The sequence below is a fragment of the Monodelphis domestica genome, chromosome 2 (assembly GCF_027887165.1).
Source record: "Monodelphis domestica isolate mMonDom1 chromosome 2, mMonDom1.pri, whole genome shotgun sequence".
NCBI lineage: Eukaryota > Metazoa > Chordata > Mammalia > Didelphimorphia > Didelphidae > Monodelphis > Monodelphis domestica.
The window spans coordinates 177415393-177429043 of record NC_077228.1 but is presented as its reverse complement, the minus strand read 5'-3'; the positions used below and the strand labels follow the sequence as shown (position 1 = coordinate 177429043).

Genomic DNA, 13651 nt, shown 5'->3' with positions numbered 1-13651 from the left:
TGCTATATATGTACACAGAGTTGGGCAAAATGAAACTGAAAAGTGGCAGACCATACACCTTGACTTAAGGGACAATATCAAGGAAAATAAAGCAATGAACACAATAAAGCAACTCAGGACCTAAACATGACTGAAGGCTGAGGTGATCTGACAAAAGTTTATTCAATCAGGGGGCAGCAAAGTGGCTCAGTGGATTGAGAGCAAGTGCTAGAGACAGGAAGGCTTGGGTTCAAATATGACTTGAGACATTTCTTATCTGTGTGACCCTTGGGAAGTTCCTTCATTGCCCTAGCACTTACCATTTATCTGTTCTATAATTAGTAGTATTGATTACTAGTACATAGTATTGATTCTAAGGCAGAAGGTAAGTGGTTAAAATTTTAAAAGACCATCCAATCAAATAACACATGAAACAGATAATAAGTTTTAGAAATGTCTGTTTTTCATTCAGAAATATTGGGTTCAAATTTTTACTACAAGGGAAAAAAATCCTCACAACAATTCTAGTTATGAAATGTGTAAGGACTCTAGGCTCTATTCATACTATGAAAACAACAGAGCTAGGCAGAGCTAGGACTCAGGTTTGGTTCAGCAGAAGATATGTAAAAATGAGAGATCCTTCTTTCATTGACAGCAAATAGTAGCTCAATAAAACCAAGGAATCAAGACTTTAAGAAGGTACAATGGTGAGAAGTCAAATCTGAGTCATTCAGAGTACAAAAAGATAAATGATGATAATCATTTCCAAAACAATTCTTTTTAGAGAGATTAATTCCATGAAGCATTTTAAGATCTAAAAGGAGTGCAACAATGCTTTGTTCTTTGCTTGGAAAGGACAATGCAAAAACAAACTAGTGATACAAAAAACTGACCTGTTACAAATTAGATTCCATTCACATGAAACACCATATTGTCTTTGTCAATCTTCAGTTTTGGAGAACTAGTACAACTAGCAGAGTGGCTAAAATCTACTAAAGGTTTTCTGTGAGACTTAACACTGAGATAAATTTTTTTTAAACTTTTTATATAATATGAAATGTCAGCATGGCACCAACAAAATATTCAAAGGTCTGGCTACAAATACATAATTTATTTTTCTTTTTTACTGATGACCTTTCATAACTCACTCATAGATCTGCTTCTACCTGCCACTCATGAGTTATATGATCATTAATAACTTGGGGAAATAAATAAGGTGAATACAATCAGCATAATGCATATCCTTTTGACATAACATTCTGGGTTTCTTTTTGCTCCATAATCTGTACCTTTTAAAAACATTACCAATATTCCCATATTCCAAGACAGAAATAAAGAAATATAGCAAACCTATTTTTAAATGAAGACTTTGGACTATATTTTGAATTTTTAAACAAATCATCAATAAAGGAAAATATTTGGAACAAATAGAAAATAAGACAAAAACCTTTGAATTTTTTCACATATTGTTTTCAATATTGTTCTCAATATTATTCTCAATATTGTTTCAAAAAGTACTTTACATTTAAAGTGCACTTAGAAATTCTTGAAATGTTAGCAAAACATAATACATGGGTGAGAGAAATATCTCCAAGTTTAAAAAGACCAAAAGATATAAAATTTTAAGGAAGAAAAGAATTTCCCTCATGCTATTTTTAAATGTATCAAACAACATTTATTAATATACATCTATTATGTGTGCTTGATACTGTGCATAGAGTTTAGATATAAGAAAGAAGATTAAACACTCAAAAATCCAGATGCTAATCTGTTATTTCATTTTTTCTAGTTTTTTGAAATTACATTAAATACATAAAGCATATGCATGTAATTAATGGAAAGTGTGTTGAGCCTTTGCCTAAATGGAAAATCAATGGTAATAAAGAGTAATAAATCAGTATATAGTTTAACCAGAAAACTAATCAGAAAAAGAAGATGCTTAGAGCAGTTAGGCAGCACAAAAGGTGAACTACAGCATTATTTTCCATCACTGGCAAACAGTTCCATAAATGAGTAAAAGTCTTTCTCTTGAAATCCTTACTTTTTCCAACTTAAAATCTAACGAAAAGCATACAAAGCCTGGCTTTAACCCTTCAAAAAAACAGGAAGGGCATAATTAGTATGTAGAGGGAAAAGAATTACTAAGACTAAGGAAAAGGCCAATATATTGCCTAATTTATCATGGAAAAAGTCAAGGAATATTTTCTGCTGCACAATTTGAAACTATTTTCTATCTGATAGAAATAGTTAAAGGAACAGAGGAAAACCTATGAATACTGGAACTGTCCAAATTTAATACAAAGAATATTCACTTTGGACATTAAATATTCTTTAGATAACATTAGAATGAATGTGAAGGAATCTAGGGAAAAAAAACACAGCTTGAAACTTCTCCAAGATGGCTGATGTTTTGCTGTTGTTTTAACAATTACTATGAGAAGAAAGTGATATTCCCCTTTAAAAGACATTCTAGAAATAGTATTTTAATTTCATGTCATTTTATGTAATGCTGGGGTGGGGAAGGGAGAAATAGAGGCAGGATCTATGATTTCAATCATGCAGATTGACAATTCCTCCACAAAAAAAAAAATGCATAGGACACTGAGAAATTTTTAGGCTATGCCAGAGTAGGGGCTTAAACCCAATTTCTATTCAAAAGCTAGTTCTCTATAATTTACTATAATATTTCTCTTATACTCATAATTTCCAATTGGAAAGCATTTTTTTCCTTTCTTATTATTTCTTGCTTTCTTTGATTAAAATGGTTAAATATATAAGACATAAACTGGTAAAAATAGTTTTTAAAGATATTAATTTTAATGAATAAAATTATGATCAATGGAATACTCAGAATGTCTAGTACACTGAGTTATGGATATCATACTCTATGCTACAGATATGTTTGCTTAACTTAAGTTTCAAAAGGATTTGACTTCACTATTTATGGATAAGAAGAATCATATTACTGTTCAATATCTTAGAAGAAATACTGGTTACTAAAGAGGCACTGCCTCAGGGCATGTTCAGATCAACTGTCAACCTATGTGAAGAGAGACCATTTGTACAATGAGAAAACAAACCCTGGGAGATAAGTACTAGTCCCAGAAAAATGAGAAGGAGGGGAGTAAGGGAAGGAAAGTAGGAAAGAAGTAGGGAGGAAAGAAAGAAAGGTTTTATTAAACCATTAATCTATGCCAAGCACTATGTACAAGCTACTTTTAGAAATATTTAATTCTCACAACACTAGAAGGTTGATGCAATTATAATTCCTGTTATTACAGTTTAAGGAACAGAGTTTGTAAAAGCAAAGTGACTTCCATAGGGTCATATAGTAATTAGTAATAGTAATTGTCAGAGGGCATATTTCAATTCAGGTCTTTGGGAATCCAAAAATGCCACTCAAACTACTATGCCACGTAGCTGCCAATGGACTTGTTTCTATTTTTTTAAGGTGGTCATCATTCTCATGTGATTGATTCATGGAAGAAAGAGAACCTTAAGCTATATATGATTTGGATATGTCTTTAATTAAAGGGTAAACTCTAAAATAATGGGGAAGGGAAAGGTTATATTATGAGAACAAAAGAGGGCACTAATTGGTACTACCTCTACCCACTGTAAAAATAATGAAGTCAAAATTATATATGGTCGAACTTTAATATTATCAGGAACGGGGTAAAGGGTATAATATTTTTGTGTTCTTTTTAAAGAAAAAAATTACTTAGTTAAGAATATTCTTAGCCAAACTTGGATCTTTTCTAACAATATAGAAAACACAAGAGTTATTCATCTAGCAGGAATTAGAAGGTTTTTGCCCCAAATATTTGTGTTTTTTTTAATAAACCTAAATCACCGTGAATCTGGAATATGCTAATATGATGTTTTTAACTTGTTTTATTTTGTTTGTTTATTTTTAACCCTAATTTTCTATCTCAGGAACAACTATAAAACAAAAGGGCAAGGACTAGGCAGATAGGGTTAGGTGACTTGCACAGAGTAACAACTAGGAAATTATCTGAAGCAGATTTCAACCTATGTCCTCCCAACTCCACACCTAAAACATTATTCACTGTGCCATCTAGATGCTCTGCAATATAAAATTAAAGACTTAGCTAGAGTTATGCATGTTCCAGAAAATATACTGAGCTGTGCTTAAAGCAGCAGGAAAAAACTTACCGTTTATTGCAGTGGAGGTCATAGATAGGAGTTTTGAACTGAATTGACTTCACCATCTCCCCAGTTCGAAGAGAATGTAAATCCACACAACAATATGGGGGACTTGTGCTAAAAGGAAGTAAAAATTGATTACTGTACAATGAGGAAGGAAAGATGGAAGAAGGATGCATACACTGGAATTACTAAAGCTTTTACTATGTCAAAAATTAAGCTATTTTTAAAAATTCATAACCATGAATATTTTCCAACCAAAATTGTATTAATTTCAAGGGGGGGGGAGGATATATAAGAGGAAAATGGGGTTTTCCCCTGGAATTAGGAGTTACAAAAGGATTTTCTACATTAATAATGAAAATCTCAAGTTGAAATCTGAATCTATTCCAAGTCACAACCTAAACAAGAACCTGCCTCACACCATCTACCTATACATATACAATATACATATTGTATATGTATAGAATTTGTATATGTATATGTATATGTACAGAATTTGGGTTGCACAATTATGTTTTTAAAAAGATTTCTAAAATAGCTTTGCATTAGGTCTACTACTGAAAATACCATATGAAATATCAACATTAATTGCTATTGGCAATGATAGCTGGGGAACCAGGTGTTTTCTATCATATACTATAAGTTACCAACCAACAACAATCAAATCTGTAATAAACTGCAGAATATTTGACAGACATAAGTCAAGGGTGTTTGAGTCCAGAGCCCTCACAACCCTCAGGGAAACATATGCTGTTTGTTTCTGAATTTTAAACACCTGAGGAGTTAAAAGAGGCTTAAAAATGTTCCTTCTCCAAAAAAGATTTGGAAATTTAATAACAAATTCCTCATGCCCAAAGTAACTATTTTGCAGAGTCTGAAATAATTTTACAAATCACTTTAGGGGAAGTAATAGGTTGAAGGATGTGTTTAGGAACCTTACTTTTTTTTTTTTTAAACCACCCTACTGGTTATTTCTTGTAACATATGAGAATTCCTTAGCATTTATATATCAAAACTTGTTCAGTCCCCAGTTGATGGACACATTCTCAATTTCCAATAATTTGCCATCACAAAAAAGAGCTTTTATAAATATTTTTGCAAAATGAATAATATGGAAATTGGCATTGAATGATAATACATGTATAACCCAGTGGAATTTCTTGTCAGAGGGCAGAGATAAGTAGTGAGGGAGATAACATGAATCATGTAAACATAGAAAAAATAAAATTTTAAAATAATAAAATTCTTTTTTGTCCCTATTTATTATTCTCCACATATATATTAATATTAGAAAAACTAGAGTTAATAGCTATGTTGAAAAAAAAAAATGAAATCTTAGAAAAACGAAAGTTTCATTCACATGTCTTATCTCTTTCTTATTTATTTTTTATTCTTATTTACGTAGATCTGATAGAGGAAGGTCAGGTCTCCCAAAAGTATAGTTTTATTAACTATGTCCTCCTTAAGCTCCACTAGTTACTCCTTTGGAAACCTGGATACTATACTATTCGCTGCATATGAGTCACATACTGATATTTCTGCATTGCCTATACTGCCTTTTATCAGGATGTAATTACCTTCCCTATCTCTTTTAATCAGATCTATTTTTACTTTAGCTTTGTCTGATATCACGATTGTGACTCCTGCCTTCTTTTTCTCAGTTGATAACAAATAGATTTTAATCTAGCCTTTTACTTTTACCCTGTTTTATCTACCAGCCTCAAATGTGTTTCTTGTAGAAAACATATGATAGGTTTGGGTACCTAATATATACTCTGCTACTTGCTTCTGTTTTATAAGTGAGTTCATTCCGTTCACATTCAGAGATATGATTACTACCTGTATAATCCCCAACCTTTTGATTTCCTTTCATAATTTGGCCCTTTCTTCTTTTGCTATGTCCTTTTATACCAGTGGTTTGCTTGTAATCAGTCCCCCTAATCCCCACCCTTATTTTACTTCCCTTTCCACCCCATCTTTTTTCTTACACTCTTTTTTTTAAGGGTCTATTAAATTCCCTCCATCCTCTCCCCCCTTGGTTTTTCCAGTCTCAATTTCCCAATAAGATAAGATAGAATTCAATACCCCAATGGATCTAGATGCGCTTCCCTCTCAGAATTGATTCCACTGAGAGTAATTACAATTTTAGTATTACCTAATTAGCTCTCTTCCCCTACTTCTTATAATAGTATTCTTCTCCTCGCCTCTCCCATGCACCTCTTTGTGTGGTATAGATTATCCTAATTTTTTTTATTCCTTTAAGTTTCTCTTGGTGCCATCTTCTATTCCCCCCTTTTCCTTTATTTTCCGTATCATCTTAAGCCACTTATTACCCTAACCTCTACCTACGAATAATTCTTTAACTACTATAATACTGAATACAATTTTTGAGAGTTACAAATTTCATCATATTGAAGCTCTTAAAGAGAAAAAGTAGAAAGAAAAGAAAAATTTTCCCCTCTCTCTCTTATTTACCTTTTCAGATTTCTCCTGATTTGAATATCAAATTTTCCATTTAGTTCTGGGTTTTCTTTACAAATATTTGGAAAAATTTTTGAGAACTCCCATAATTTCCACTCAAAGTTTATAATCAATTTTGATGCTTAGGTGATCCTTGGTTGTAGACCCAATCTCTTGACTTTCTGAATATCATATTTCAAGCCTTGAGATCCATTAGTGTAGAGGCTGCTAAATCCAGTGTAATACTGATTGGTGCTACCTGATATATGAATTGTCTCTTTTTGGCTTCTTGTAATATTTTCTCCTTAGCAAGGAAGCTTTTGAATTTGGCAATTACAACCAGGGGAGGGAGGGGAGGGAAGGGGAGTCTTTTGAGGATAGAGGCTGATCTATAGATTCTTTCAATGTCTATTTTTCCCTCTTGTTATCAAGGCAGTTTTCTTGGAAAATTTTTTGCAGTAGGATATCAAGGTTTCTGTTTATTTCTAGGTTTCAGTTAGACGAATTATTCTCAAATTGTTTCTCCTTGTTGTTTCCCAGGTCAGTCATTTTCTCAGTGGAATATTTCATGTTTCCTTCTATGTTGTTATTCTTTTGACATTGCTTTATTAATTCTTGATGTCTTATGAGATCATTAGCTTCTACTTCTCCAATTCAGGTCTTTAGTGGACTAGTTTTCAGCTCTGCTTTTTTTTGTTTTTTCTTTTCGGTTTGGTCTATCCTGCTTTTTATGGCTTCCAGCAGGTCATTTCTGGTCTTCAATTTCATTATCATTTCATTTGCTTTCTGGGCTTCTTTTTCCAAGTGGGAGTTTCTGCCTATTAAACTATTATTTCCTTTTTGAACTACTTCCCACTTTTCTTGCGAAGTTCCTCCAATCTTTTTAATTTGGTTTTCAAATTCCAGCCTGATTTCTTGGAGAGCTTGTGACCAATGTCCTTTTTTTTTTTTTAAGGTCTGAATGTGTCTATCATCCTCTATTGTCTCTTCGGTAGTCTGGATTTTTTTCTCCATAAAACTTATTCAGGGAAAATCCCTTTCTCTTGTTCTTTTGTTTGTAGATTGCATTTCTTGGGTGTTGGTGAACATTGCTTTCTTGGTTTTTCCTTTCCTTCCCAGTCAGTAGCCTGAGTGAGGAGAGTAGGCTCTCTGTGTATCCAGCTACAGAGTGCTTTTTGGCCTAAGGCTATTTTTCTAGTCATCATGGCAACTGCTATGTGCTCCCCTGCCCTATCTCTGTACTCAAAGTCAGCATTCCTCAGTCTCTAGGGGCCCAAAGACTTCCTGATCTTATGGATAAGTCTGAGCTGTCCTCAGGCAATCCCACAAGAACCTAGAGGTTTCCCATGACCTCTCTATCTCGGGCACTGTAGGTGTACAGGGAAAAGTGTGAAGAGCTAATGTTTTGGTGGGAGTAATTTTGCCTTCTTTTTAGAATGGAAATGCTCCAAAGTCTGCCTATCTTCAATGGTATGAGCTCCACTGGAGCCCCTTCATTCATCTTATTTTGGTTTTGTCCTTTATAGACACTTTACATAGATCAATGGAGAGGAGAAGAAGAGTTTTGCATCTACTCTCGGGCAACCCTAAACCGAAAGTTCTTTTAAGCAGCAAATGGGACATGTATAAAAAATTGACCATGTACTACGACATAAAAACATGATAAACAAATGCAAAAGAGCAGAAATAATAAATAACACCTTTTAAAATCATAATACAATACAAATAATAATTAGTAAGAGTACATGTGGAGCAAAATAAAAAATTAATTGGAAATTAAATAACATTATTCTGCAAAATCAATTAAAGAACAAATCATAGAAACAATTAATAATTTCATTGAAGAGAATGATGATGAAACAGTCTATCAAAATCTGTGGGATGCAGCCAAAGCAGTACTTGGGGAAAATTTTTTATCCTTGAGTGCATATATTAACAAATCAGGGAGGGCAGAAGGCAGTGAATAGGGCATACAAATTAAAAAACTAGAAAGAGAACAAATTAAAAATCCCAGGATGAGGAAACTAACAGTGATTGGTAGATGTGAGAACTGAGAGGAGGGAACTTGTATGGTTTCCTTAAAGATAGCGGGGTCTGAGGAGGAGAGGTGGTTGGTTGGGGAGGTTTTTGCTCTAAGAGGTTGTGCTCTGAGAAGCTTTCTCTGAAGGAAGATGGAGGTGGAGGCCCCTGAGACTGTTTCTCCATTTTGGTCACGAGAGTGATAGGGACTGATCTCTTTTCTTTGCCTCAGCTATCTAAGGGCTTGGGCCTTTTGGCCCAGCCTAAACAGAAGGGGTATTTAAGCCCTATTCCCTTCTTTCCCCTTTCTCTCTCTCTCTCTCTCTCTCTCTCTCTCTCTCTCTCTCTCTCTCTCTCTCTCTCTCTCTCTCTCTCTCTCTCTCATACCTTTCTTCCTCCTGTTTGTAATTAAACTCCATAAAAGGTTGACTGCTGACTTGAGTTTTCATTTAGGAATTACATAGCTGAAATCCTTGGCAACCTTAAATTAATATATATCAGTCTTTTAAAGTGATTTCCTTGTCACATTTGTGTGACAAGAATTTAGAAATTCTAAAAATTAAAGGAGAAATTAATAAAATCAAAATTGAAAGAACTATTCAATTAATAATTAAAACAAGAAGTTGATATTTTGAATAAAAACTAATAAAATAGACAAAGTACTAGTTAATCTAATAAAAAAAGGAGAGAAGAAAACCAAATTAACAATATCAAAGATGAACAGGGAGCCCTCTCCTCTACTGAAGAGGGAATTAAGGCAATCATTAAAAACTATTTTGCCCAATTATATGGCAATTAATACAGCAATCTAGGGGACATATATGAATATTTACAAAAGTTTAAATTGCCTAAATCAACAGAAAAAGAAATAGAATATTTAATCCAATGTCAGAAAAAAAAATTGAAAAAGCCATCAAAGAAATTCCAAAGAAAAAATACCCAGGGCTAGATGGATTCATAAATGAATTCTATCAAACTTCTAAAGAACAACTAATCTCAAAAATACAGAAACTATTTGACAAAATAAGCAAAGGACTTCTACATGGTACTGATTCCAAACTCAGGCAGATCAAAAACATAAAAAGAAAACTACAAACCAATCTACTAAAATTAACATAGATACAAAAATCTTAAATACAATACTATCAAAAAGACTCCAGCAAGTAATCACAGGAATTATTCATTAAGATCAGGTGGTATTTATACCAGGAATGCAAGGATGGTTCAATATTAGGAAAACCATTCACAAAATTGACCATATTAACAAGCAAACAAACAAAAATAGTATGATTCTCTCAGTAGATGCAGAAAAAGCCTTTTAAAAATACAACGTGCATTCCTATTGAAAACACTAGAAAACATAAGCATAGAAGCACTTGACCTAAAAATAATGAACAGTATATATTTAAAACCATTAGCAAGCATCATCTGCAATGGAGATAAATTAGAAGACTTCCCAATAAGATCAGGAGTGGAAACAAGGATACCCATTATCACCTCTAATATTTAAAATGGTACTAGAAACACTATCAGTAGCAATTAGAGAAGAAAAAGAAATTAAAGGTATTAAAACAGGCAATTAGGAGACCAAGCTATCACTCTTTGCAGATGACATGATGATCTACTTAAAGAATGCTAGAGAATTAACTAAAAAGCTAGTGGAAATAATCAATAACTTTGGACAAGTTTCAGGATACAAAATAAACCCACATAAATCTGTATTTCAATATATTTCCAACACTTTCTGACAGTAAGTATTAGAAAGAGAAATTCTATTTAAAGTCACCCTAGACAATATAAAATATTTAGGAATCTATTTGCCAAGATAAACACAGGAATTATATGAACACAGCTATAAAACACATTCCACATAATTAAAACTAGATTTGAACAATTGGAAAAACATTAATTGGAATAACATTAAAGGTAGGATGAGCTAACATAATAAAAAATACAATCATAACCAAATTAATTAACTTATTTAGTGCCATACCCATTGAACTACCAAAAAACTTTTTTACTGAATTAGGAAAAAATATAACAAAGTTCATTTGGAAAAACAAAAGATCAAGAATATCAAGAGAAATAATTAAGGGGGGGAAATGTGAAGGAGTGGCGCCTAGCAGTACCAGTCTTAAACTGCACTCTAAATCCGTGGTCATCAAAGCAATATGGTACTTACTGTTTAAGAGACAGAAGGGAAGATCAGTGGAATAGACTGGAGGTAAATGACGTCAAGAAGACAGTCTATGATAAACCCAAAGATCCTAGCTTTTGAGACAAAAATCCACTATTTGACAAAAACTACTGGGAAAATTGGAAAACAGTATGGGAGAGATTAGATTTGGATCAACATCTCACACCCTACACCAAGATAAATGCAGGATGAGTGAATTACTTGAATTTCAATTAGGAAACTATGAATAAATTAGATGAACACAGAATAGTATACCGTTCAGATATTTGGGAAAGGAAAGATTTCAAGATCAAGCAAGAAATAGAATAAATTACAAAATTTAAAATGAATAATTTTGACTACATTAAATTAAAAAGGTTTTGTACAAACAAAACTAATGCAAACAAAAATCAGAAGTAAAAGAACAAAGTGGGAAAAAATCTTTGTAATAAAAACCTCTGAAGAAGGTCTAATTACTCAAATATACAGAGTTAAATCAATTGTAAATATATATATAAATGATTAACTCTTAAAAATTGTTATCATTAGCGTGACATTCCCTGACTTGGGATGTCAACATCCCAAGCATCAATGTTCAAGAAACAATGCACCATCACCACAGAGGAAGTGTGGTTTAGAAAGTGAGTTTGGAAAGGAGAGAGGTCTTTTTACTTCCACTCTCTTGGATTCTGTACCCGTCTCTTGGCTGGGGGATTTTCTCTTAATTTTTCCTTATCTCTTGATCTCTGGCAAACTTAGGCATGGAGGGGACCACATGGGGCTGGAAGCCAGGATCTCATCTTTCTGCAAGAAAGAAAGACTGAGATCTCTCGGTCTTTCTTCCCTCTGTCTTTCTGTCTCACCTAATAAATGTTTATCAATCTCGTAATAAGCTTCAATATCAATTTCTACATATATATTTAAGATATAAGGTCTTTATCAAAGAAACGTGAAGCAAAAAAAAAAATTCTGACCAGTTTCCCATTTCCTTATAATTTTCACTGCAATCGTTTGTTTCCAAACATTTTCTAATTTCATGTAAGAAAAACTGTTTTAATTCCAAAAATTGTCCACCTCATTTGATCATAATAAACTGTTCCCTTACCCATATATGTGACAGCTATGTTTATCAATACTCACATAATTATTTTATGATGTCATTATGCCTAAATCATTTACCAATTTTTATCTTATCTTGATATTTGGTACAAGGTGTTAGTCTATGTTTAGTTTCTGCCAAGTTGCTTTCCAGTTTTTCCAGAAACTTTTGTCAAATGTTGACTTCTTACCCCAAAAGTTTGGATCTTTAGGTTCATCAAACACTAGATAACTATTGTGTACCTAATCTATTCCATTGATCTAGACTCTATTTCTCAGACACTACCAGATTGTTTTGATGATTACTACTTTATAATACAGTTTGAAATCTTCAATTGCTAGTCTGCCTTTCTTAATATTTCTTTTTATTGATACCCTTCAGAAACATTTTCTAACTCTTACTTTCTGCCTTAGAATTGATACAAAATAATGGTTCCAATAATAAGAAATATCTGATGTCACATTTGAATCAAGAATCTCCTGTCCAGGCTGGGCATTCTATGCTGTTATAGATGAATTATAGGAACACAAGAACTGGGAGAATGTATTACAAATTACAAACCAAAAACTTATAAACTTCTAATATACAATCCATTAGCAAACTGGGGCTTGCTCAAATTAGAACTAAGATTTTTCCCGAGAACCAGGAAAGAGTTCTGTGTAGTCCCTGTACACCTATTTGTTCCTCTCAATGAGATCCAACCAAAAGAAGCTTCTCAATAGCACACCAATCAGAATCAGTCATTAACCAATTTGTACCTCTAAAGGTATATGTCAGAGAGGATGAGTAAGAGATTTGCTGGTAATTCCGTGAGAAGCTTTGTTCTTCAAAGTTCAACTGTAAAGAGATAATCCATTCAGAATGACTGAAAGAATGAAGGGGTGTATGCGCACGCGCATGTGTGTATGTGTGTGTGTGTGTGTGTGTGTGTGTGTGTGTGTGTTGTGTAGCATTCCTCTTTCTACCTTTATTTGCTATATTCATTTATAAAAGTTGGTACAAATTGGTCCTGTAAGTTTAACTTAAATAAAAATAATGTCAGTTTTTGAATTAAGTACCATGCTTTCTGGTCCTGGAGAATAGAAACAAAAAGCCAGGAAGGATAAAATGGAAGATACGACTTTAGAAACCTGTGAACCCGCTAATGAATGGCAGTTTTCAGCAAAGTCTTTATTTCTCTCAAAGGATATTAAAACCTTCGATATTTTCAAGTCACTAAATATGAAGCTTTGAAAATTGGAAGCTGAAGAGACAAGTCCTCACTATATGCTTATTTTACAACACTTTGGAGAGAAGGAAAAATCCCTAAAAATGGCACATATTTGTGCCTTTCAGATATGAATAATCAAACAAGGCATGGATCCTACAAATATAAACTGTTACCCTAATATACCTTTCTCCCAACTATACCTATAATTTGGCCATCTTCTTGTGCCTCTCTACCCCCACTACCAGAAATAGAACACGTGCCTCAGTCTCTGATTTCATGGGAAAGCTCTCTAAATGTTCCAGTGTGCTGATAAAAATCATTCACTGTGTAGTGGTAGTTGGCACTAAAACAAAGGTCATCCTAGAGTCTTTCAGGACAAGTACAGCTCACACCTGGGTTTTTCAATGAACTTATATAAGAAATAGTTAAAAAGCAGAGCTCCAGAGCTCCAAAAGATCCCAGCTTTTGAGGCAAAAATCCACTATTCGATAAAAACTGCTGGGAAAATTGGAAGACAGTGTGGGAGAGACTAGGAATA

At 33.3% G+C, this 13651-nt stretch overlaps 1 protein-coding gene across 1 annotated transcript in view; it reads right to left on the bottom strand.

Moving 5' to 3' along the window:
- The window catches only part of BCAS3 (BCAS3 microtubule associated cell migration factor), a 957541-nt gene that overhangs the window by 668562 nt on the left and 275328 nt on the right, over window positions 1-13651 (bottom strand). Inside the window, exon 9 of the mRNA XM_056814655.1 lies at window positions 4156-4263. Coding sequence (XP_056670633.1) covers window positions 4156-4263 — 108 coding nt within the window. The remainder of the gene's footprint in view (window positions 1-4155; window positions 4264-13651) is intronic.